Below are 26,351 nucleotides of genomic sequence, written 5' to 3' on the forward strand. Positions count from 1 at the left end.
GCGAAGACTACCTGGCACTGGAGGGACGGAGATGTATGGAAGGAGACTGACAAGCATTCACACATTAGCGGCGTGACATGCATGGTTTTGAAGTGGAAGTACAAGGCTGACTCCTCCCACAATATAACATTACAGGTAATATCAACAATGTAACATATGAACAACACAAAAAAAGAGATTTGCGAAATTAAGCACGGAATACGACGGAAACCATCGACTTTTCGCGTTACATACTGTATCGATATCCACCCACAATTGAAATTCCACATGTTTCTCGACGGTCGACAAACTTGTTATGACTATGCCTGTGACGTCATAAAGGTAAGAAGCCTGCATCTGCAAACGTCAGGACTTTTGGCATGAAACACGTTTTGAGATTCACCGCAGCAACGAAGTTTATTGCAATTTTATATTTTGGAATATAGTAATGTGGCAAGCTTCACCTTAGTCCACTAAGTAGATTGATGACATATATAATTGTGGCGTTTGTACTATGGATCAAGATCCTGCTGAGGATGCTTCTAATCAGGTTTGTTTTTGTTTTATTTCCCTGTGCACACACTATACTTTTTTCTCAAACAACAAAATATTTAGTCTCAAATACAGTATTGCATTTTTATACTGTTAACACAGTATATGTCTGTCATTAAGTTGTTTAGAGAATGGGTGGCTGACAGGGGCAAACGCGCAGCAAAATACAAACGCCACGAACACAAGCATGATCAGTCTGAAGTTGTCACTTGAATATAGTGCAGTGTGGGCATAATCCAGACTCTTGTGTATTTAACATTCAAACGGGAATAGCAGAGATTAGTCAATACGAAATCTGTTAAACATAGTATTCAAATATAGTCATATTTATGACTGACAGATTCAACTATTCCCTAAACCCCTTATGACTTACCACACTAAATCTGCAGCATTTTCATCAGCCAGTCATGAGTTAGTTATTAGCTAGTATTGGAACACTGGTTGTTAAACGGTGATGCTGTCGAATGCTCGACCCCCGGTATGCAGAGACTGAGGCAGTGTGCAAATAAAAGCCTTTTATCACGCATAAGCAGGTACTTGCAGTTGTGCAGGTGACAGGCAAAAAGAAGGTGACCGAGGAAAAGGCTCTGTGAAAAGACAAACGGAGAAGTTACAGTAAGTGAGATGAAACATCTGTGACAGCATAGATGAGCAAAACAATGACAACACCAACAATAAACTATATATAACTATAACAATTATATAAATCCCACTGATAGCGATTGCAAACGCCCACAGTTCCACTATTTGCTTCTCAAATAGTTGGGTGGGTCCCCCTGGTGGGTGCATGATGAACTGTCAAGGGGGCGTGAGAGGCAGGGAGAACATTCAATGTTTCGTGCAGACCTGCCAACATGTACAAATTTATTGTACTCAACATGCATTTTCATTCTTGAATACGCTTGTATGCTTCACTGTTCTCCATTTTGTCGGATTTTCAAGTTTAGTCTGTACAGTACAGAAATAGATAAGTTTCTCAATAGTATTTTAAATCGGCGGGGGGGGGCATGAAAATATTTCTGTCCCCTGGGGGAGTGACAGAAAATAATTGAGAACCACTGCATCAGAGTAAAGTGGCTGCACAGACAGAGCACAGAATAGGAAGAAATGATTCTTGTCCTGCAGAGCATGACAGTACCCTCCCCCAAGGAACAGATACCAGACCTTCCACAGTCTCTCTGTACAAATATCCAGGGTCGCCGGACTTGTACCCACCCCACCACGGAGGGACGAACTCTGATGACATGAATGGCCGGCGTCCTTTCTCGTCTTGTGGCGACGCCAGGTTGCTCGACGGTGCAGCTGACGATGACAGTTTGGGAGTCACTGCAGCCGGCGAGGTAGATAGGCGAGGACTTGCCGATGCACTGCAGGAACTGGACGGCTGGCGCGACCAGGTATGCAGCGCTGGAGTTGGACAGCTGCTGCAGCCAAGTCCGCGGAGCCAGAGGCGGCTGGCACGGGCAGGTCCACGGAGCTGGAGCTTGCAGCTGTCGGACCAAAACCGCAGAGCAGGAGGTGACTTGTCCTCGGCCAGGCGTGGACCTCGAGCAGGTGGAGACTTGGCCTCGGCCGAGCGTGGCGCTGGAGCCAGATGTGATCCAACCTCGGCTCTGCATGGAGATGTAGCAGGCATCGGAGGTGACCTGACCTTAGTCTGGCGAGGTGTGTCTGCGCAGCCGGAACCAGAAGGAGCTGTGCGGCTGGGGACGCACAGCTGACACTAGCCCCCCCTCGTCAACGGACAGATTCCAGATTAACCAGACGGGTGGCAAAGGGGCTGGAGGAGGGTCTTGGTACCAACAGGTCTATTCAACAGGGCAACCTGGGCCTTAAGCTCCCGGAGGCCCTCCAAGAGATCTCCAGGTGCCTCATGGTCATGTCACATACACTCATACTGAGCTGCCATTTAAGAAAAAAAAATGTTCCCAGGCATTGCCTCCGCAGGGGTCATTTTAGGCTGGTTCATTCTGTTAAACGGTGACACTGTCAAATGCTAGACACTCGAAATGTAGAGACTGAGTACACCAAAATAAGAGCGCAGAACAGCAAGTAATGATTCCTTTCCTGCGGATCATGACACTGATGAGATTAACTATTAAAGTACTTTTTTGTTTTACGCAGGAGTTCGAGGATGAGGAGAACACAGACGATACAAAGAAATCACTACCGGTTGACATGTATTACAATTATGAAGAGCTTTACTCCAAACCGTTCATCACACCAGATTCTGAAATCCCAGAGAACCTCCTCCTCTTCTCGTAATTCATTTTGTAAATATTCCACCTAAACCACTGTTTTGTGATACAGTGCCGCAATAGCAGACCTTTAACTGACCATATTTCCTTCTTGAAGGCACTCCTTTGGCTACGACTGTGAGCGCAGAGCAAACCTGCAGCTGCTGGATGATAGAACGCTGATCTTTATAGCTGGTCAGCTGCTTATTTTGCTAGATGTTCCCACCAAGAAACAGAGTTACCTCCGCTCCTGCGGTGGCGGAGGAATTGGCGCAATTCGGGTAAGAAGATTGGGGACACGCACACAATATTTTCAAAATGGAATTTCATTCACAAATTAGACTAAGAGGTGTTTTTTGTCAGCAAACGGATCATGATATTGCTTGTATGTTACAGGTAAGTGACAGCAAAGAATACCTTGCTGTGGCAGAGAAGGGAAACAAGCCACTGCTGATAGTTTATGAATACCCTTCAATGCGAGCATACCGCATCCTCAAAGGTAAGTACTGTAGAAGCAAGATCCAGCATAGCTGATGGTACCTCTCTGAGTGGTTGGGTGTGATCATGTGTAACCTGTGTGTGTGCGTGTGTAGATGGTACAGAGCGTGCATTCTGCTCTGTCAACTTTAACAATGACGGGAGTCTTCTGGCCAGCCTGGGCAGTGTCCCTGACTACATGCTGACAGTGTGGAACTGGAGGCAGGAGGAAGTGGTGCTCAGGTGCAAAGCCATTTCTCAGGAGGTCTACAGAGTGAGCTTCTCGCCATACAACCCTGGACTGCTGACGACATCAGGATCTGGACACATCAAGTAAGAAAAGACACACTGCATCCTCCGAAGATAATTTGTTGTGTAAAAGATGCCATCTATTCTTATCACGGCTTCGCAACTTTATTACTTTACTTAATTTCTGACACGGTTTAATAAATAGGGCCGGAGAGATATTTTTTTATTTTTTTACCAAATTCCGTTTTATTTTCTTTAATTCTGTTTTTTACTTCTAGACTTATTTTATCACCAGAGATTGTGATTTTCCATTTATTGATGCAATACATCAGTGGTCAATTTTGCCCAGTATTTCAGAAACGGATATAGCTTTGCTAACTTTTCTCACTTTTTATTTCTACAAAATCCTTAACAAACGATTATATCCGTGCTTGTGACCTGGGTAGGCTACCGCGTTATCCAATAATAATCAAGTTTATCGTGTCAAACCTGGACAATGTAGTAAGGGCAGCTGGCTTTGGCTCTGGCCATCCGCTTTGCGGTAGAAAATGGGTGGATGGATTAAAAAAAAAAAAAAAAAAAAATCATGAAAATCTTTTATATTTTGACTTTTGTTTTTAAACACTGTGATTTCTATAATGTTTTACTCTAAAATGTCAGTGGGAAAATAAATAAAATACATTTTTAATAAGAACTTTTTGTCATAATTTTATGGAAATATCAGAGAGCCATCAAAAGAGCCATATCTGGCACTCGAGCCATAGGTTCCCTACCCCTGGTTTAGAATATAATAAACGATCGACCAAATGAACCCTGTTGTATCAGTAAGTACCATATTTGAAAGGTGCAGGTTTGAAGGTTTTAAGAATTTTTGAAAGGTCAGTGTTTGATGTGAAGCGCAACATCATCAGATGTTCTTTTCATTGAAACATCTTCTCCCTCCAGGTTCTGGAAAATGGCCAGCACATTTACAGGTCTCAAACTGGAGGGGCTTATTGGTCATTTTGGAAAAACTGCAGCGACGGATATTGAAGGCTACATAGAACTTCCAGATGGAAAGGTTTGTAGCTTGAAGATATTAAATACATACGTACACTTAACCCACTCAGGGTGACGGGTCAGCTGGTGTCACAGCTGACTTGACCGAGAAGTACTAACCAGATGCTCGACTGGGCTCCTCTCAGGTGGTGTCTGGCTCCAACTGGGGAAACCTGCTGCTTTGGGATGGAAACGCCATAAAAGTGGAACTCTGCAGCAAGGGAGGACAGTGCTGTCATGCAGGAGTTGTCCAGCCTTTTGTTCTGGAGGATGGACAGCTGATGACTATTGGCTCTGATGGAGCCATCCGGGTAAAACCAAAATGACCGGCATATTTAAAAGGCTTCAATAGTCCTGGTTTATGTCTGTTTGATGATGTGACCATCCTTTGACACACACTACAGGGCTGGGACTTTGAGACCATTGACAGTGCTGATAGTAGCAGCGAGAACAGCAAGTTTGAGATGGAGCCCATTAATGAATTGGTGGTTGGACATCACGTCTGCCTGTCCTCAATAGTGAAAAGCTCCAAACCTGACTCTAATGTTTGGTTTGCTCAGGTCAGAGGACAAAGTCACCAGTCCTACATGTTTATATTTCATAATGTCTTGCCTCTGTCAATAACCTAAAATGGAATCCTCTTCTCTGTGGTTTGGTAGGATTCCAATGGCATCATTTGGAAAGTGGATCTTTCTTTCACATACTCGGTGAAGTTCCCCCAGTAGCACTTCAAATTTGAAGTATCTTGGTGAAAAGTCTAAAATATTTAACAATTTTTTAAAATCTCACAGCACACTAACAAGCGTGACATGACTTCTTCTGTTGTATGAAAGGCAGCAGGTGACTGCACAGCTTCATTTTGTACCTTCTACCATCTAGTGGAAGAAGATTTAATAGTGCTTTCTGTCGCTTTACATCGCTGGCATCGACAGATTGAACAAAGATACATTATTTGTAGAAAATAATGTAATAATCATCACACCTGATGATTTCTCACGACACATCAATGTGCAGCGGCACAGTGGTTGGGAATCATATCACATACTGATACTACTATGTTAAAAAGGCTAAAACCAATCCAATATCCTAAGAAGTTATATTATTACAATGAGATATTTTTCATGAAAAAAAGGCTGCATGTCACCGGGTATCCACAGTGTCTTAAGAAGTCTAAAATTCAGTAGGTTGAAATTATGTTAAAATCTCATTAAATGTATTCAATACGATTGTAAAAGGTTGGAAGTATATTTTAACGTTAATTTTATTTAAAGCAAATAAAACTTAAATGTTTAGACTTTTGAGCACGTCATAGAACCTGTGCAGCCCGGTCAGAATTGGCCGAGCACAACCAGCCTAGTGTTGTGTGTGCACTGCAGGCCTCCGATTTTCCTTCATGTCTTTTGTCCTTTTGTCTAGTCTTAAATTATATTCATTATGGTCATTAAGATGTCTTAAAAGTCTTAAATTTGACTTGTTCAAAGTGTCGACTTTGTGTTATTAGCATCAACATTTCAACTTATGTTACACTTCTTTTCTCTCCTTTGTCCCACTTTTTGGTATTTTTAGAATGTGCACCAAATGGCACCTGGTCCACAATTTGGACACAACTGCTCTAATGGATATCTTTAAGGGATTGAAACACTTTACGTAATTTTCTAGGCTGGAAACTCTTCCTAATATAGTCAAACCTTCAAAAACTATTAGTCAGCGAGGTATAAATCCAAATCAGTATGAATTTAAATGTAATTTTTATTACAACATTATACAGCAATTGGCAAAATCCCTTCAATATGCATGAAAAAACCCTGACTCATTTCCAGTGCAACTTGCTAGCACTGATAATAACATATCTGTGAGCAGACTCCTGATCCCGAGTGCCTGTTTTCTTTCCACGCTGGGGCAATTAAGGGTCTGGATGTGTCAAAAAAAAGTCATCTCATGGCCACAACTGCTCTGGACCGTGAGTCACTACTTCTGTGCGTACCTAAATGCTTGCAACACACTGTTCTGCAACCATATGTGTTTTTCCAGGTTCAGTCAGAGTATTTGACTTTCTGGCAAAAACAGAACTGACCTGTAGCCACTTCAGTCAGGGTGGAACGGCGCTCCGCTGGGCCCCCCCTTTGGTAAGCGTGGCATTACATTAATGCTACTTCCTTCCCGATAATGTGGCAGAATAATGCTCTGATGTTTGTGTCCAGGTCAATCAGACTGGAAGTTTGCTGGTGACGGGCTTTGAAGATGGGGTGGTCCGCTTACTGGAGCTTTTTGACCCCTCGAGGCTGCAAATAGTAACCAGGCACAAAGCAGCTGCCCAGCTGCGTCTCAAGCAGGCCTTCAAACCCCATGATGCTCCTGTAACTGCTGTTGCATATGAATGCAATGGAATGATGTTAGCCACAGGGGTACGATGGTCAAGGGGGATGGAGTCATATCTTAGCGACAGTAATGATTAGTATTTTGTTTCACTTCTCTGGCATCTCACCTGTGCCCTCTCATGCTCAGAGCGCAGACTGCACTGTGTTCTTTTTCACTGTTGGAGAAAAGTACGAGCCAGTCGGATTTGTCTCTGTTCCAGGACCGGTTGGGCTACTGGAGTGGTCACCTCATTCCCATGTAAGTCTTGCCTTTTTGTTTGAATGGGAACAGACTCTTCTCTCAGGAATATGACTAAAGCAATTCACACTTTTATCCAGAATGAAAACAGACTGCTCATCCTGTGTGAAAGTGGTCATATTGTGGAGGTACCCTATCCGGATCCCAAAACCTTGAAGCCAACTAAATCCTATGAACTGGTTGAACTACCCAGAAGATCCTTCTGCTTCAAGAGCATCAAATCTCAAATCAAGGTCTTATCCATCATTTTTAATTATGATTACCAGAGTATTAATCTGGTAGTTTAGCAATACAATGCACCCATTTATGTCAACAACCTGTCAAGTCTTGGTGCACCGTGTTCTTTTTAATAAAAAGTGCCCACTTAAGCAGAAGTCGACATACAGGGTCGACCGCTTTTGCAACATAAAGAACCAAAAGCGTCATTTCTACGAAAAATCAGTTTCTTGGCATGTGTTGTAGGGGTGTCGTAGAATATTCGGCGAATCGATTAGGAGTCTGATTTGACTGTTAATCTTGCAGTCATCATATGAAAATGTCATGTGATCAACACTGTAGCATTCTGCCTACATACATGGTGGTGCCCACGGCTGCTGCTCAGCATGCATTTTTACATAGAATGTCTTTGTGTTGTTATAAATAGCCTATTTTGACACAAATTCAGCCTAATTTGTGTTAACAGTGAAAATGCGTTTAACAGAAGACCTACAGTATACTTACACAAGATTGCGTCAAGTACGCACAGCGAAGCCCACCGTCTCCAGATTTGCAGTTTTGTAGCTGTTGTTTATCTCAGACTGGGTCAGGTTTAACATCTTACACTCTGCAAGATCTTTTCGATATTGGATTTTGTAGTGCAATTGACTCATCCCTGAGATCTCCAGAGTATCAGAGTCTACACACGCCACTCAGTCAGGCGTAAGTGCTTGCAAGCGGCGTGGAGAAAGTAAACAAAGGCGAGGAAGGCACGGAGGCTCACGAACTAAGCTAAAGCTAACACCGCACAGACTCTTTCCTTGCTAACGTGCGGTATTTAATGAATAAAATGGACACGTTATGACTCCACAACACCCACAGTAAGACATAACTTTCACCAAGATGCGACTAAACAGCAGATTACCGGACCATGTTGACATAGCCGACCGCCACACACTTCGGGCTGAAATAACGGTGGCTGAAACCGGCAAGACCAAAGGCGCTTTCTGTGTCACTAAATAAAAGATACAGTTGTTGCATGCCTACCTTGTTTAATCTAAGTGTTTTAGCATTTTTCTTTGAGGAAGAAAAAGTCATGAATTAGCTGTTTTATAGTATGGTTGTAGTATTGTCAACTTCAGTATCAACAAAAGCAACGAATGACAAGTTACACAGCATAAAAAGGTGCAGACAATGACTTCCTGTTCAGTGCAAAGTAAGCTTCTGAACAAAACCATGACCGTATTAACCTGGATTCTACTGCACCCCTTTAGTTTGTTTTTTGGATCAAGCCACAGGAAGAAATATTTACCCATGTACTAAAACTTGATTGTCATTGTAGTCAAGAAATACAAGGAAAAAGCTCTGTTAGATAAGAGTATAATACTTTATCTGAAAACAGAAGAATCCAAATAAAAATAAGTAGGCTCGACTGAATTCACGTTATTGCGTGTACAAGTCTTTGAACACTGTATGATTTGCATGCATCTGTGGGTTTCAGAGAGAGGAGGAAATAGAAAGGCGAAAAGCTTTGAAGGAGCAGCGACAGAAAGAGCGAAAGGAAAAGCAAATCACAGAAGAAGAGGAGGAGCAAGAGGAGCCCTTGCCCCCCATCTTTATCCCTGTCCCTCCTAGTCCTCTCCACTGGGGGTTCTATTCACTGCCTGGACAGTTCTGGCTCTCTGTGGTACGGATATAAAAACACCCTATGGCAGGGGTGCTCACACTTTTTCAGCCTGCGAGCTACTTTTAAAATGACCAAGTCCCAAAGCTATACCTCCTATTATAAACATAGAAAATATATTTATAAATATGAGTATTCTTTATATGAGTATACTTTTTCTTTGCCGTGGTAGGAGCATCAGTGAGTCAGGAAAGGAGCTTAATGTCGGCTGACTGATGTCATATGACATGTACAACATGACATTTATGCGATCGACCCACACTACCCTCGACTGGTAGCTCGTGATCGATGTAATGGGCACCCCTGCCCTTTGGCTCCTCGCCTTGTTCAGACAGCTGATATGAAACAACATATCGGTGTTTCTTCTCTCTTCGCTGAAAACTGAACCGGTATTGTTTTTTGCAGCTGTAGCACAGATTCCCATCTTTTATTCACACATTATGTGTGTGAGTGATGGAGATGAAGGCAAAGTTAAGTCCTTATGGGGGTGACATCTTTTTGAATGACTTGCGTAAATCATTCCGTGAGATAAGCGGTATCAAACTGTTTTTTCTCATCAGAGAATCAAACTTTCTTCCACCTTTCAATGTCCCATGTTTGGTGCTCGTGTGCAAATTCCAAACGGGCAATTTTTTAGCGTTGAAGGAGGCGAAGCCCTTTAAGACGTTTTTCGTTCTTAAAACACTTCTCTCGCAGATGCCGCCTGATGGTTATTGGACTGCACTCTGCACCAATAACCTTCATTTGGGCCGAGGATCGTCCCGTGTATTGACGGACAGCCAACTGGATCCTCCGTCTCAGTGTCGGTGACATTGTTTTGGGTCAACCACTTGACTTTCTTGTTCCATAACCCTCAGAATCTTTTGAAGAACTGTCCAACCTCAGCAGCAATGGCATGCTGCGAGAGGCCTTGCTCATGCCGCTCAACAATTCGACCACCTTCAAAGAGAGAAAGCTTTTTGCCTTTGCCATCGGGAGATCATGACATTGCATCCACATTTTTGCCAAGATTTTGGCTTTTCAAGGCCGTGGTCTTAAACTTTTCTATTTCACTTTAGTGCTTGTTTGCAGTAAATTGTTCCAGAAATGTTTTTTTTCGTCTCACTCACATTTCTTCTTTTTGTATTTTGAAGCTCTACTTGGAACCTTTTTAAGATCCAACAGTACAAAATGTAAATTCTTGCAATTTTTCAACTGGTTTTAAAATTTTGATCAGGGGTGTATGCAACTGGAAACCGGTCGTCATTGTTCACTTCAAAGAGCTGTTCAAAAGACTCAACTCGTTCGCTCATGTCACACCTCTAAACCACACTCGATACCACAATGGCAAGCTGGAGCAGTCTGTCAAGTTAAAGCTGATGTTTTCAGGAAGGAAGTAGAGCAAAGTGTTTGTCCGTGTCTGTTGTGAGTAATTAATCTCGTCAAGCATCTCTCAATGCACTGCAAAGATAAATCCCAATTCTTTGACATATATGATGGCGTTTCAAAAAAAGTAACACAATAATCACTTTCCCTGTTAGCTAATTATATTTATGAAAGAGTAATTCCATTACTAATTCAACTACGTTTTGGGGAAGGTAACTAGTAACTATAGCAAATTGCTTTTTTAACGTTATTTGCCCAGTAATGAGTACATTCCTCCAGTGAGGGGGAGGAGGAGTAAAAAGTTAATTCTATGAATGGTTATTTGATTGAGTATCCTGCTGTGAGTGTGATGTTATTCCTCTTCTCTAGGGTGAATTTGACTCAGGTTTCTTGTACCACTGTAAGTTCTCTGAGAATCAGGATGAGGATCCAGACAAACGCCAGGATGAGCCATTTGGCTTTGTGGAGATCCACAATGCAGATGATGACTCGATACGTTCAGTCACCTTCAGGTATTATGTACTGTATGTAAACAGTGCCATACACATGTTGAACAATTGTATTCCCTGTTTTCCATCAGGTCATGCTTACATTTGGTTGTTTGTGTTCCAGCTCCAACAGGCAGCTGATGCTCTGTGGCATGCACTCAGGCTCCATCAGAATTTATCCTCTGGACCCTGACGACCACCTCCTAACCTCCATGCAGGCGTACTGGGAACTAAGCATCCACGACAGCAATTATGGACACCTGCGAAACATCTGCTGCAGCCATGATGACCATTTTGTGTTGACAGCGGGAGAGGATGGGAACATCTTCTCCTTCAGTCTGCTACCTCATGAGGAGCTCCAGAAAGGCCTGCAGAGAAAAAAGGCTAAGGTTCCTTCACCAAGGGTGAGTCAACACTTCCCAGGCAAGTTCTTAAATGATTCTGGTATGACAGTTTCTAGATGTATCTTTGATAGTTTTGGACAAAGAAAATAAAAAGATGTCCCTCACAAAATGTTTTACGAACTTTTCAGCACAGTTGATTGATGAGATGAGTAGTTGATATCACACAAGGTGTCCATAAAGTCCTTTTACAATGTAACAAATGTATTACAAAAGCAAATGAATAGACCAGTGCTTTGCAAATAGTGGGGTGGGCCCCCAAGTGGGGCGTGGTGAGGGGTCTGTGAGGTTGGTGGTGGTGGTGGGGGGAGGAGGTGGTTTGTAGTTTCTAGCGGACTAGAGAAAGCATTTCTCAAAACCGCATCTACATACATACGATCGTATATTAACTTATGTTCACCTTGGTGCAGGTTTTGAGGCGGGATTAACTGAAGCTAGTGCTTCTGTAGCCAAGCAAACATTTGCATCTCAGCACACAACTATGGTGCGTTCAAGGACGGCCGAACAATGTGCGAAAGCTCAGCAGCGCATGACGGAAAAAACGCTATGAGTGAAGCGTAAAGACATGAACATGTAAAAAGTATTTAATAGTGGTGCATGTATGCTGTACATTTTACCTATATTATCATGTATTATCTTTTTTTTTTCATTTTAAAGAGACATTGTGGACCCCCTATTTTCAATTATTTATTTATTTTTTACCAGGGCTGTCAAAAGTAGTGTGTTAACGGCGGTAACAAATTTATTTAATTAATTTTGTGAACATTTTGGAGTATTTAACACATTCACACCATGTCAAGCCACCGCTCTCTGTTAGGACGGCAGACAAAGACACAATAGCGTCCCCACAGAGGCTGCCGCTCTCTTGTAATTTTAATCCAACCTGAACACAGGACCTCAACAGCAGTGCAATTCCAACACTATATACTTATCTCCAACTCACACACACCTCCTCGGAAGGACACTTCCTCATTGTCACTAGACCACAGCGAGGTGCGTTCATGGGCACTCCTAACAGTACAACAACGTTTTTATTATGCGTCTATGTGTGGTCTAAATAAACAGAAATACAAAGAAAAACAGTAAGCGTGTACTGTTTAGTACTTACTCAGAAGAGTAAGTCTTACTGCGGAAGTGCAATTTGCTGCATTTAAGTATGCTCGGAAATCCCACAAAATACATCCAAACTCAAAACAATGAATTCAACTTGAAAAATTTGAATGCACCCCCGTGTGGCTCATAATAACACAGTTAAAGTGTAATTCAAATGTTTTGCTACTATTATAGACTAGTGTTAGGCAAATTAATCAGACGTGTGCTATTTTTTAGCATGATTTAAATTTTCAGTTTATTTGGAGCTGTTAATACATACAAATATAGATAGATTTGTCCTGTAATTTATCTTTCTGTTCATAAAATACAGCAAAAATTGGCATATTTCACATATAGTGGTAAATGGTGATTAATCATGATTAATTAATTTGAAAACTGATTGATTTGATTCCAATTTTTTAATCATTTGACAGCCCTAATTTTTACATCTCATTCTTCTAACAGATGGGTTTCGAGAACGAGGTTTTAGCTAAAGACATCGATGACCCAGCAGCCTACAGGTTGAGTATGGCTCTGATCTTATGGGATATTATGGTCCTCCGCTTCTACTCTGTCCCTCTCTGCCGGCAGATCTGTTTAAGAGTAGAAATGTGTCACTTTACACATTTTTATGTTGGGTATTTATTTATTCATCCTGCAGCATAGAGACCGCCAAACTGAAGCTGGAGAAAGACCGCCAGCGTCGAGAAGCTCAGATGAAGATATCAGCCAAACGAAAAAGGCTTGCTGAGATCCAGAAAGTGTTTAGAAAATTACTGAGTGAGAACCTGGGCCTGCCGGAGCACGTTCAGCTGACTCCTGCGGTACACACACACAGACACAAAACAAACACAAATCAGTACATCAGTATACAGTACAGTATACAGTATATGCATGCAGATGTAAGCTCAGAGTTTACAGCTACAGTTACTTATAAAAATTTTTTTGCAACATTTGTAAGTACAGGAAACGCTATTGGACCAACGTTTTGAAGAACAAGCTGAAATGGAGAAGACCCGACGATTAAAGGAGGTCCAGTACCAGATGAACTGGGAAGAGGAGCACTCTCATTTAGCACTTAACAAACTACAAGACTGGTACTGACTGACTTACATATTAATTTCAATGGCTAGGTAGATTGCGTTTCACGGCTACCAGCGAATCCCTTAATGTTGACGTTGTCCTCCGATTTTGGATCAACATTTGCAATAAAAGTGACTCGGAATGATTAGATTCAGCCCTACATCCCTCTCTCTTCAATTGTTCACTTGCAACAGAAGCTAACAAGCTAAATATGTAATACAGTTGTGCGATAATTTTTATATACCGGTATACGGTACTTCCTCCCACATTCCAAAAACATGCATGTTAGGTTAATTGGCAACTCTAGATTGTCCATAGGTATGAATGTGAGTGTGAATGGTTGTATACATGTGTCCTGCAATTGACTGGTGACCAGTCCTCTTGCCCGAAGTCAGCTGGGATAGGCTCCAGCATACTCCCGTGACCAGTGATGATAAGCGGCATAGAAAATGTATGCATGGATGGTATTCAGTCCCAGTATACGTTCTTCCATTGACAAGAAAATTATTTATACCGGTACAAATGATCAATTAAAACAGAAAAAAGCAGAGTTGATGACTTAGAGCTGATGAACTGAACATGTTGAAATGGCTATAAACACTGGCGAAAGCTGGCGGATGAATGGAAGCTAGTCAATGGGGCTGTCAATGCTGAATCGTGAATGCGCGCAGATCCACTTTGTTATATTATTTAGTAAAACAAAAAACTGTCTGACTTTTCTGAGACCCAAATAGAATTAGGCAGGGAATACTGTACCACTTTCCTGATAAAAACTAAATTATTAATTTTTTTGACATTAGAAGTCTGTATTTAACATACAAGATTGAGAGACAAAATTCAGCACTGCGTCTTTCTGAAATCAAATTAAAATGAATGTATTTGTTATACACATGTGCTTGACTTAGCATCATCAGCAAAAAAAAAAAAAAACACAATGAAAAGCCTCAATGCTGTGTTTTGCTTCCAGGTTCAGCAGCTATTTAGATTCCGAGGTCATCACTGTGTTTTCCATCCGCACTGGCCACAAAGTCTCTGCCTTTCGTATTTTACCAATTTCTTCAACCCGGCCTCAACAGCAGACCACATCTAGCGAGTTTGATATCCAGGACACCACTCTGGTTGAACGCAGAAAATCCCGAGATCAACCTGTAAAGGAGAGTAGTAGTGAAACGGATGGTAAGACAGTTTTTATTAAGGTTACCTGACAAGTATGTCGAATTAATAATAAACTACTGGTGCTGTGCTCGTCAGAGGAAGATGTGCCTCACACCCAGGTTTCTCGTCCTGGTGTACAGCTGGCAGATCGGCAGGTTGAGAGGCTCCAAAAGGCTACGGAGAAAGCTGAACAAGCACGAGCCAAAATTGCAAAGAGGAAGCAGGAATGGGCTAAACTGTGAGTGTGGCATCTGAGAACATATACAGACCTGATCAGAATCTTAAGACCAGTTGAAAAATTGCTTGAATTTGAATTTTGCACATTTGGATCTTAATGAGGGTTTAAGTAGAGCTACAATATGCAAAAGCAAGATGGGGGAGTATACAGGATGATCTTCCTCCTGCTATAAATATGTGAAAAATGCGAAAATATGAGCATTTATGTACATTATACATGTATATCAGGGGTGCACACACTTTTTCCGCATGCAAGTGGACATGATCTATTTCTTACTATAAAACATGCGTAAAATCTAACCGGTAAACTTTGAACTACTGTAGTAAATACTAATGATTAGTACAGATAACAGATAATCAAATTAGTTGATATCATTCACAAATAATTCACAATTCAATATGGAAATAAAGATAATTACTCATAATTCCTCAATAGTTGTTTACATAACCTGAGTACCCGCAATGTGTCAGTACTTTTATGAAGAGTTTCTCAAATTAATCAACAAACATGCACCTTTATTGTGAAAAGCGAAACAATCCCTGGTGTACTCATAAGATTGGTAACCTACTCAAAGACAAGGATGCTGCCTGGGCTGCAGCAAGAAATGTGAACTTCTCTTGGAGAACAGTAAAGTATCACCATCAAGAAAAACTAAGGCTGAAGCGGATTGGCGTCGTTTTATTCAGTTGCGTAATAAATGTACTTTGTTAATTAGGAAAACAAAATCAGAATTCCGTCTCTCTGAAACCAAAAAACATCTAAATGATCCTAAGAAATGTTGGAAAACAGTGAACTCCACATCTGACTCTGCCAACAAATGAACTGCCAAATTTCGTCATTAAAGAAGGTGAAAAATGAACAGGTAAGTCCACCGTGCTGAAATATTTGAATGAACATTTCATTTCTGCAGGATTTTTATTTGAGTCCTGAAATCCTGTTTTAACTGAGCCTGTTTCAAACCCTGAAGGCTGGGATGTGAGTACAGTAGATGCCTGAATATTCCAACCTTCACTTTAACCACTTCGTCTACTGCTGATGTTCTCAGTGCTTTGAGAAAATTAGACACAAGTAAGGCAGCTGGTCCTGATAATCTAGACCCCTTTTTTTTTTATCAAATCGGCTGCCGACTACATTTCAAAGCCACATTCTTACATTTTTAATTTGAGTCTGAATTCAAATAAAATTCATGAAGTCTGGAAATCGGCCTTTGTACTTCCGCTTCTGAAGGGTGGTGGTCCTTCGGAGGTGAATAGCTATAGACCGATTTGTAAACTCGGTGTATTGGCTAAAATGTTTGAAAAAAATTAATCTGGTTTTAGAAAGCAGCATAGTACTGTTACTGCTGCCTTAAAAGTTTTAAATGATTTTATTCAAGTTTTATTGTAAAAATATTGTTTGACACTATTTATTGATTTGTCTAAGGCATGTGGTCCATCACAAACTTTTAATCGGTGCCTCAGCCAGGCTTCCACTTGGATTGCAGACTATCTCACAAACAGAACAACTAGCTTCTTACCCTTTTTCTGAACATCCCTAAAGAAGTACCTCAAGCTGTTTCTTTAGCGCGTATGAACACTGTTACAGGCCGAGCCTGGCGCCTTTAAAAGAATTGCATTGTGGGAAGTTGAGTGTTGTAGTTCTGTGCATTAGCAGGAGGTGGTGGTGTCTCTCTCTTCTCTCTCTTCTGTCTGCACTGCCCATTGTCTTCTGCGTCCTGGCTGGCTGTAGACCATTCCCAGTCAATCTCCTTTGTGTCGTCTCCTGTTGTGGTCATAGATACCAAACTAGCTAACCGTGTGAGGTGCTTGCTAACTGCCAAGACTTTAAACCACAGACGAAACAGAAGAAGCTAACCATGTGACGAAAATACGACGAAAATGCACAAAGCAAGCAGCAGCATGCTAACTTACAACACCTCCTGCCTGAAGTCAATTGGGATAGGCTCCAGCTTACCCGTGACCCTAATGAGGACAGGCAATATAGAAGATGTTTGGATGTTATGCTTATTAAAGCTGTATTGAAATGTTACTTATTGTTCTTTCAGTTATGCAGAGAAGCCACATAAGGACTGTGAAGATCCACGAGATGTGCAGGCCATCTATGAAGCCAAAGAAAATATTGGGGACTTGAAACTGAAGACAGATAAAAACTTCACTGTCCCAAAACACCTGCGAATGAGTGCAGACAAAAAGAAAGCTGAGATGATCGCCCTGGAGGATAACGTAATGCACACATACACTACAGCCTTTTACACAGCGTTCTTCATTATTTCTTACTTCAAATGCTGATCCAGATGGTAATGTATCAGCTAACGAGACATGATTTTTAAAAATGAATCCATCAATGATTTCAGATACACGAGAAACAGACTGAGATGAACAGAGAGATCTTGGCCTTGCGAGACTCCAAACTTCACCTCATATCAAAATTGCGGGCACAAGCTCAGAAGCTCCAGAAGATCCAGAGTCCTCTGCCTTCCAATCTCCACCGCCATCCACCTCCCCTGCCCACTATACGACCAGAGGAAATCCCAGATAAGAGACAGCGATGCAACCGAGCCATCCTGGAGAGATACAGGGTGCTGAGGGAGCAGAGGTGCTGGAGTCAGCTTTCCTTTTTGTATTAGTGACATTATCTACACTCTGAAAGAGACTTGTGGCGAACCGTGAGGTTTGGACGCCAGTGCAGAGACGTGAGTCGAGATTGTGGGAATTAACAATTTATGAGCAAACAGGCTTGAGTCCAAAAAGTGTGAAAACACGGCTAGGCGAACAAGAAAAACTATGGGAATATTAAAAAGTAAAAAGAAAAAGGCATCAGTAAAATACTGAGAAGACAACTAACTACAGGTAGCCAAACAAGTATTTACAAACGAGTTCCATTCCGAGACTGTGATATAAGTTGAGTGTTTGTGTTAGGTCAGAGCTTATACCTACAGTAAATGAACACCTATAAACCATGGAGTTTTTTATGTTAATGCAGGTTGCTTATTAAGAGGATAACACAAGAAAGAAGGTCCTATGTATTCAAATAGTCCTATATATTTAATTTATTGTTAACTGGAAAACATTTGGGTTCTTACATTTTATTTGTACATGAAGAATATGCACCCTATCCTCCAAAAAAAGCTCTGATACTTGATCACCACCTGGTGAGCTTGGATGTTTGATAAATTCATTCATTCATTCAGCAGAGCATAAAATATCTTGCATTTGGCTTGTTAACCAGCTGGTGCTGCTGTCAAAAAATACGCTGGCTTTTCCTCTCTGTGGAAGGACAGCAGCGACAAGCACCTTCCAGCTCACACATGGCCGCACCCCTTCGGAATGAAGCAAGAACTGCAAGAGCCTCCTGTATGATATCTGTCAATATTTTATTGTCCAATTAGCAAGAATAATGATGCCACACTTACATGAGACAGGCAGACATTACACAGGCTGTAGAAAGTCATGGTGTATAATAAATGTCTCTGCAACATATTATTGGCGACATACTGATAAACTGGCAGGCACCATGATACAACGCAGATGGTAGGCCAAGAATAAATGCTCGCGGCAGCCTTATCTTAGGTTTCTGCCTTGTTTTTTTACCAAGCAATTTTTACCCAAGAAAAGTTAAAAAGGATCGAAATCACAGAAAATACATTCTAATACAGTTCAATTGAGAAATAATCACTTTATTTTTGTATGTTGTCATTTTTATTTTTCATCATGACAAGTGAGGCTCACCTCACCTCACCTCACCTGACTGCATGTCACATAAAAAGATGACATTTATTCTCCTCCCAGATCTTCTTGGAACAGCGCACGGCATCCATGAGCCCTCTAGCATTTATTAGCATTCAGCAATCTTTATCCTCAATGATGGTCGCGACAGTCGAGCAGTTATGACCAAAAGAGCATGTCTCCTCTCTCTGAGCTTTTTATGATGTTCATTTTCACATCCATGGTGATGACTTTCCTTTTCTTTGGTGCACTGCTGCTTGGGAGACGTAATCAAGTGCGAAAAGACAAATAATAACAAATGAGCATTGTTATTTTTCCTCAGTCTAGCCGCGCAGGCACACACGGCATTCTTGCCACACATATTGTAACTACCTATAGTTCTTGAGCGAGTCGTGTTTACAGACCAAAATTACGTTTTTGGTCCTTGACAACAAGATGCAGGACGGTGTGAGCGAACAGGAAGTCAGCAAAGGCTCTCTCCGGTGAGATGGACAGGAAAACCTTGTTGGGAACCACGAAGCATTGTAAACTGAGGACCACCTGTACTAGGAACAAAAAGTGTCCGCAAAGATGCATGTGTAACGCTGACAAAAACAAGAGCAGTGAGGCAACCAGTAAAACACCAGACAGGAAACCTCAAACAGAACCTACCCAGAGTGGGACACTGAGGAAAAAAATAGGAAGCAAGATAAAATTACAAAACAAAAAGGCAGAAAATCAGCATGAAGGCTGCGTTGAGGAAGAAGGAAAATGCTGGGTGTCATGGCAGAGACCTGAGGGAACAATCTGGCAAATTCCTGGTGTATGAATGGCACTTCTTGGTATTTGCGTCCACCAGCCTCATTGTTCAGCTCCAAGCAGCCTGCCAAGTTATCTGGAAACACCAAGCAAGGGGAGAGGAAATAAGCAAAATAAAAACATAATGGACAATACTGAAGATTCAGTGCTGAACTCAATTAAAGGGGGAAGCATATTGTTTATTTAGTTCATCTAAAATTTGTCTTCCAAATGTGACTCTTCTAACATCTGAACAGGTTACGCAATACAAGGCTCGAGGAGCAGGAGGGAGGCGTGAATGTGATCGACGAGCTGGAAAAACAAATGGGAAATAAGTCGTGCTCATATGTAGACGATGAGGCCACAGAAGAGGAAGAAGCAGAGCCGAGTGAGGAGGAGCTCCAGACGATGACGCAGGACACACTGCTCAACATGCAGGACTCTCTTCTGGAGCACGTCTGTTTAACTTTAATAAGACATTTTCTGATTAAAAACGTTTTGATTTTTCAAACTATCAACTGTGAACGTACTGATGCTTCTAGATGGAGAGCTTGGTGCATACGTTTGACAAGGAGCACATGATGTGTCTTAAGAAGGTACAGAAGCTGGACTGGAAGCTCAAACTCGGCAACCTTCGTCAGCTGACACTCTACCAGGAACTGCTGCTCCTTAAGGAGGTGGACAAGAGTGAGAGGACCCTGCAGGAGAAGCTCAACACACGTGTGAAGGAGGAGTACAACTTGATAGTGAGAAAACATTCAGACCTAAGTGCAATGATTCCCAACCACTGTGCTGCAGCACATTAGTGTGCAATTTTATTTTGATCTGTGGATCTTGCCAGTAGATAACCATATATTTGTACAACAGTGGTTCAAGCAGTAGCGTGAGATGTTGGACGTTCGAACCCTGCTTCCTTCATTCTAGTTACTGCTCTTGCCTCCAGTGCTGGCCACACTGGTGAATAAATGTGAATGAATGTTTGGTGGTGGTCGGAAAGGCAGCTGCTGCAAATTGGCAGCCATGTACAGTCAGTACTGCTGGGTTGCAACCACGTGACATAGAGGCTGTCCTTATCACTTCCGGTGATCGGATGGGGGGGGGGGTCACATTGAACATGACCACATATAAACTCATATTTGTACAGTGTTTGGCAGATTAATGTGAATAACATTGAAATTATTTGCTCCAATTATGTGTGTTGAGTGTGCATGGTGTGTTGCAAGACATCAAACACGAACAAGGCGATCAAACAGCGATGAAAGCTTATCCGTGTCAGACGTAATGTAGCGCTTCTAATACTGCATGTCTGTCTGTGTTCTTACACAAGTCAATCTGCATGAATACAGTCTTATTGCATTGGGGGGTGGCGTATTAACTGTAATTTGCTATAAGCAATGCGATCGCCACACTGTTAAGTTGCTACCAGTAGCCTATGGGTGTCATAGGCGGCCCATATTTGCTACTAGATTGCATCACAGTGCCAGAACACCAGTTTATTTCTAGAAATACTTGTTTTAAACAGGCGAAAGTGTGTGTTCCCATAGTCTAGTGTTAATGATGACAGCATTGTGGGTGTGGGTGCTTGTTACTTTGTGCAGCTGGTGCAGACATTTTCCTCTCTTATATTTTACTTTTCCATCCATTGCAGCACAACAGCCTTAATACAGTGATCTTGGTGGTATAATTATGGTGTTTATTGAATAATTGGGGCACTTATGCAGTTGGAGCATTTCGCTGAGGTGGTATGAGGAAATGACAAATATAGTTTTCTGTTGTGAGGCAATTCCAACAATATTTTAACTTGGGTTTTAGTATAAATTTTGCTTATTGTTGTCCATTAAACTTAGTGTGTTGAGACTTGGATCCACTCGACAGGAGAGACAGGTTGAGCAGCCATCGTTTTTTGTTTTTTTTTTGGGGTTGTTCATTGAACTTTTTTGTCTTTGTTTTGGACAAAGCAATAGCTCTTCCCAAAATCCCTATTTGAACAATTTCCACAAGCGAGAACAGTGCATGCTTGTGGCATTTTCGGTCCGACTTCACTTGACGTCTAGCTACGAATACTCCTGTTTGACCCCTAAATGTTGAGTCGATGTCGACTGCAACCAAGAAATACCCCAGATGTAGATTACCACCACCATTGTGTGACTCTGGATTGAATGAATTGGGTGTCTAAAAAGACGCTATATAAATCTATCACTTTATTGTATCCTAATGCATCTGTCTTTTGGTTTTATCTCTTGTGTAACAGTCCAAGCTGGAGGAATATCGGGAAGAGCTGGAAATGAAGCGTAAAGACATAGCAAAGGTGCAGGAGAAAGAAAAATCTTTGACTGCAGCTTTCCAGGCCCTGCTGGGTGACGACAACAACTTTGAAGAGTATCTGACCAAAGTTTTCAAGAAAAAAATTAAACGTACCAAGAAGAAAGAGAAGACAGGAAGTGACGGTGGGGGGGCTATTTGATCACAGAATGGGACATGAGTTTGTGCGCCATGCAAGTAAATGCTGCGGATGATGTTTTGCAGATGAAGATGAAGACAGTAATGATGACTTTGACGATTTTGAGAACTGGGATGACGATGACGATGATGATTGGGATGGATTGGAGGGAGAAGGTGCTGCGGAGGAATGCCCGTCAGGTCAGTACTTCATCACTGAGCTTCTCTTTTATGGGGCACAGATTATATTGCCATGTCAGCAGTCGGGGTGACGCTGATCTAAAATGGGTTAGTGTTATGGTGATGATAATTGTCACAAGGTGGCTCGGTAAGGTTATGCAGACTGACACGAGGCGCTCTACAGGTAGAGAAAAAGGTAGGAACAAAATGTTAGCATGACAAACGGTCGAGTGAGGAAAAACCAGACAAAGTGCAAACCAAAAATAGGCAAAGCCACGCGTACAAAAATAACGAAACTAAGCACAAATAGCAAGACTGGTAGCGAAGAGTCACGACAGTCTGGCATCAGAATGCAGTCCGGAGAGGGTACAAGGAGTCCTAATTGCCAATGCCAGTCAAGCGCGGCAGTGTGTGGCACCGCCCAGGAACTATCATACAAGTCTTTGCGCTGACAAAGACAGCAGCCACAGCACAGAGCTTATTGAAAATATAAAGCAATGACATGAACAGATTACTTATTATTTGGTTTTCTAATATACTTTCTATTATGATTTTATGTAACATGACCTTGAGAGCCTGAAATAATTCATAATTATTATTTTTATATTATATAATAATTAAATTCTACACAACATCTGCTGCTGTCCTTCGACCAGCCCTGACCTACGGCATCTTGGTTTAGTATGGTAGCAGCTCTTCAGCAGACTAAAAGGCCCTGCAAAGGGTGATCAAAGCTGCTGAAAAAATAACAAACACATCCTTAGTTTGCCTTGAATCCATTTTCACCTCCCATTGTCGATCCTGAAGGACACATCCCACCCCGGTCACCACCTGTTCAACCTTCTCCCCTCAGGGAGACGCAACCGGGCAGCTAAGACACGAACCACCAGACTATTACATGGTTTTTGTGCTCAAACCATTACCAAACTCAGTAATGCACCAAATACATAAGGCTTGTGCAATAAATCGGGACTATTTTATGCATCCATTAGGTACTATTTGGTTTTTATATGCATGTGTGTAGTATTCATTGATTTGTATATAGTTTTTATGTTTTTAACAGTTTTTCATCTAGTTTTGAATGTCTTCAAACCTCGTGTTTCAATTAAAATACAAAACATTTGTACTTTGTGTTTGATTAGATTTTTTAAGCTATATGATACCATAACATGTCATATTCAATATTATGGTTTATTTGGTTTTCACCCATATAAATGAATCACTTTCAGACTGTTACAGAATAAAAAAAGACATTTGTTGTGGTCATGGGATAAAGTCGGTCTGGATGTCAATGACACTGTAAGCGTCCTTATGTCACACAGGCTGTGACCTCGAACTGTTTGACCACGTACTGCAGCTGCGTGAGCGTCGACTGGACCTGGAAGAACTCCTGGCAGAGGAGAAGAAGTCTGCTGACCAGCTGGAGAAAGAATGTGACTCTCTGGTTAAGAAGGTGAGAGGATGCTCAAACAACTACTGGCTGTCACTAGGCTACTTTTACATGCTGACATGCTTATAGTCTCATCAAGAACTGCTTCATAAAATGGATGCCACGTTGCGCTCCGAATGACACAGCTTCACTCTATCACATTTTTTCAAAAATATATTACTTTAGAACATTAGAGCAATGAATATTTGAGATATTGTTACGCGTTGACGGCTCTGGTTTGTCTACACAACAAACAAGCATAGTAAAAAATGAGCAGGCAAGACAGGAAAGAAGGTTTCCCAGGGAAAACGGGAGGGTTGACAGGTATGCTCTGAATCCTCCAGTGCCATGTAACAGTGTACATTTCAATTTTGATATCATGAAAGTGTGACGTTGAATACAGTAGTTCCTCGTTTATCACACTTAATTGGTGCCAGACCCAACAGTGATGAGTGAATTTCTGCAAAATTAGTATTTTCATAGTTATAGAGCATACAAAACCTGTTTACGACCTTCTAAATATGTTATTTAACATTCTTAGAGATCTCTAGACATACAGTACACACCTATGGTCACCTTTGCGTGCATATTACCAATGTAGTAGACATAATAAGATTAAATAAGTCATTAAGACTTGCGCTTATGTGTTTCTATAAATATGTTTCCTGTAAGAGCCGACAGGAAGTGATGTCGGAGGTTCAGAGTTGAGTTTTAGCTTGGTGTGGCTTAAAGGCCACAGCAGTAGCCTGTGTTTTTATTGAGGATTTTTATTAGGGATTGTTGGGTCTGTTGTGAGATAATTCAAACCTGTCATAAAAACCTTTTGTTCAGGCGATTAAGGCTGAATCCCAATTCTTCCCCTTTGTTATGGCTTAAAACTGCTCAGACAGTGACATCTTTTAGCATGCACTTGGGTCATCACCTCTTTTTGCCTCTCACGTAAAAAAACAAAAGATGTATAAATCTGTCTTTGGGGTAAATCGGGCGTTGGGGTTCATAAAAAAACGTATAAATATGTCTTTGTTATTGAATGAGAAGCAAAAAATAGAATTTGCTTCAGTATGCATATGTTTTAACTAACCAAAGGCTGTATTCAACCATGAAACAGCATCATTTATTAATTAAAACTGTGATTGAGTGAAGCTGTGAAATTCAAACACAAGAGATTAGTGTATTTCCAACATTCCCCAGCTAAACCTCTTTTGGAATGTTTCCAAACTGTCATTTTTTTTGCAACATTTTGAACTTACTTTGGCCTTACAGATGAAATCGGTGAAAATCAGTCGCAAGGCAGCGGAGGATGACTTGGAGCAAGTTAACAGGGAAAAACAGCAGAAAATGAACCAACTTGATGTTGTGGTTCCTCTTCGGCTGCACCAGGTAAACAACAATATTCAATAAAGACTTATGTCTTGAATGCTAAAACGTCTTTTGCCGCTCCTGACGTCCAGATCGAGTTTGATATCAGTGATACGGTGCTTTCGGATCTCAGCCCGGCGTTGGTGCTCACCAGGACGGAGCTGCAACGTCTGCGGGAGCGAGTCCACGAGCTGGAGGTAGAGAGGAATCAACAGACAGAGGTGTACCGTCAGGCCCGTCAGCAGCATATCCGGCTTATCAAAGAACGCAAAGACATGAACAACGAGATCCAGTGTAAGACCCGACAAGCAAACACCAAGGAGGCCTCGAATCGGCAGAACCTGCAATTGAATCTGTTGATATTGTTCTGTAGCGCTGGAAAAGCTGTGTCACCAGCTGATGATGACGAGGTTTGGGAGAGAGGTGGACATGGAGGTTCTGCAGACGCTCTGTGTGAATAAATCAGTGGCGGAGATGAAGCAGGAAAAAATCTTTCAAGACATTTCCAATGCCAAAGACATTGCAGAATGGGATGTAAGATCGCCCCATGTGTGTTGGTGGATGTGTTCATGAATATTATTTACTAACTATTGACATATCTTTCTTTGTGTGTGCCAATTAGGTCAAAGTAGAAAGGGCTCACGAGGCTGTGATGGCGATGACAAGGAGCAACACAGAACGCCTCCTCTACTTGAATAGGCTCTTTGAGCAGAAGAAAGAGCTGGAACAGAAACTTTACACAAGACAGAAGAAAATTGTAATTTTATTTCCAATACGTCACATTGCCAAAACATACATTCAATCTTATTCAACGCTTATCATAAATCATATTTATTTGCAACCTTTTTAAACTTGCAGTAGTTGGCAATAAACCAGTAAATCTAATATGGCCGTCTTCGACTAAGGATTTTCATAGTCAAATGTACGTTACATTTTGTGTCCACAGGTGAGTAATAGTCGAATATTGTTAGTTGTTTTTTTTAAGATCACTGTTAATGGTGATCCCCACAATAAAACAAATCTTTTTTACGATTTTTTTCCACCTCAAAGAAAAAGGCTAAAACACTCAACAAATAAACAACACTCAAATAAACAAGTGTTCAACAACAGTACCTTTATGTAGTGACACCGAAAGCAAAAAACAGTTCACACAGATGCACAGTCCTGGCCGGTTTCAGCCAGTAACATTGTTCGGTATCCGCTGTTTAGTCATGAGTTGGTAAAAGTTAGGATGTTGCAGCCCAAAAGTCTCTTACTGTGGGTGATGTGGAGTCATAACTCATATTTCAACTCATTTTATTAACTAAAGGCCTTAGTGATGAAAATGCTTGGCAAGGAGCGTCTGAGCGGTGTTATCTTGAGCTTAGCTCATATTCTACTGCACCTTTTTTATGTTCTCGACCCCGCTTGTAAGGACTTCTGCCTGGCTGGGTGGTGTGTGTAGGCTTTTTTAACAGTGGTAAAAGTAGGACTTAGGTTGAATGAGATGTGTTTTCTGTGGAACAAACTGCCTCTTTTTGGATAAATACAAATATTTTTTGGACCAAAAATCCAAACATTTGCTAGGCCGTGAATGCTGAATAGCCAGTATTA

General features: G+C 41.5%; 1 protein-coding gene across 1 annotated transcript in view; it reads left to right on the plus strand.

Annotated features, from left to right (window-relative positions):
- LOC129170234 (cilia- and flagella-associated protein 44-like) overlaps window positions 1-26,351 on the plus strand; it is a 27,261-nt gene continuing 910 nt past the window's right edge. The window contains exons 1-33 of the mRNA XM_054757566.1: window positions 1-135; window positions 2,656-2,792; window positions 2,887-3,049; window positions 3,165-3,267; window positions 3,362-3,578; window positions 4,440-4,554; window positions 4,679-4,843; window positions 4,937-5,092; window positions 5,192-5,239; window positions 6,393-6,492; window positions 6,564-6,658; window positions 6,734-6,937; window positions 7,038-7,148; window positions 7,229-7,381; window positions 8,845-9,030; window positions 10,762-10,904; window positions 11,005-11,284; window positions 12,839-12,894; window positions 13,035-13,197; window positions 13,340-13,470; window positions 14,424-14,632; window positions 14,708-14,849; window positions 16,894-17,071; window positions 17,203-17,444; window positions 19,609-19,807; window positions 19,894-20,097; window positions 21,603-21,798; window positions 21,878-21,991; window positions 23,293-23,423; window positions 24,663-24,779; window positions 24,851-25,052; window positions 25,132-25,292; window positions 25,381-25,515. Of these exons, the coding sequence (XP_054613541.1) occupies window positions 82-135; window positions 2,656-2,792; window positions 2,887-3,049; window positions 3,165-3,267; window positions 3,362-3,578; window positions 4,440-4,554; window positions 4,679-4,843; window positions 4,937-5,092; window positions 5,192-5,239; window positions 6,393-6,492; window positions 6,564-6,658; window positions 6,734-6,937; window positions 7,038-7,148; window positions 7,229-7,381; window positions 8,845-9,030; window positions 10,762-10,904; window positions 11,005-11,284; window positions 12,839-12,894; window positions 13,035-13,197; window positions 13,340-13,470; window positions 14,424-14,632; window positions 14,708-14,849; window positions 16,894-17,071; window positions 17,203-17,444; window positions 19,609-19,807; window positions 19,894-20,097; window positions 21,603-21,798; window positions 21,878-21,991; window positions 23,293-23,423; window positions 24,663-24,779; window positions 24,851-25,052; window positions 25,132-25,292; window positions 25,381-25,515 (5,010 nt within the window). The 5' untranslated portion in view covers window positions 1-81. The remainder of the gene's footprint in view (window positions 136-2,655; window positions 2,793-2,886; window positions 3,050-3,164; window positions 3,268-3,361; window positions 3,579-4,439; window positions 4,555-4,678; window positions 4,844-4,936; window positions 5,093-5,191; window positions 5,240-6,392; window positions 6,493-6,563; window positions 6,659-6,733; window positions 6,938-7,037; window positions 7,149-7,228; window positions 7,382-8,844; window positions 9,031-10,761; window positions 10,905-11,004; window positions 11,285-12,838; window positions 12,895-13,034; window positions 13,198-13,339; window positions 13,471-14,423; window positions 14,633-14,707; window positions 14,850-16,893; window positions 17,072-17,202; window positions 17,445-19,608; window positions 19,808-19,893; window positions 20,098-21,602; window positions 21,799-21,877; window positions 21,992-23,292; window positions 23,424-24,662; window positions 24,780-24,850; window positions 25,053-25,131; window positions 25,293-25,380; window positions 25,516-26,351) is intronic.

Source organism: Dunckerocampus dactyliophorus, chromosome 17 (assembly GCF_027744805.1).
Source record: "Dunckerocampus dactyliophorus isolate RoL2022-P2 chromosome 17, RoL_Ddac_1.1, whole genome shotgun sequence".
Classification (NCBI taxonomy): Eukaryota; Metazoa; Chordata; class Actinopteri; order Syngnathiformes; family Syngnathidae; genus Dunckerocampus; species Dunckerocampus dactyliophorus.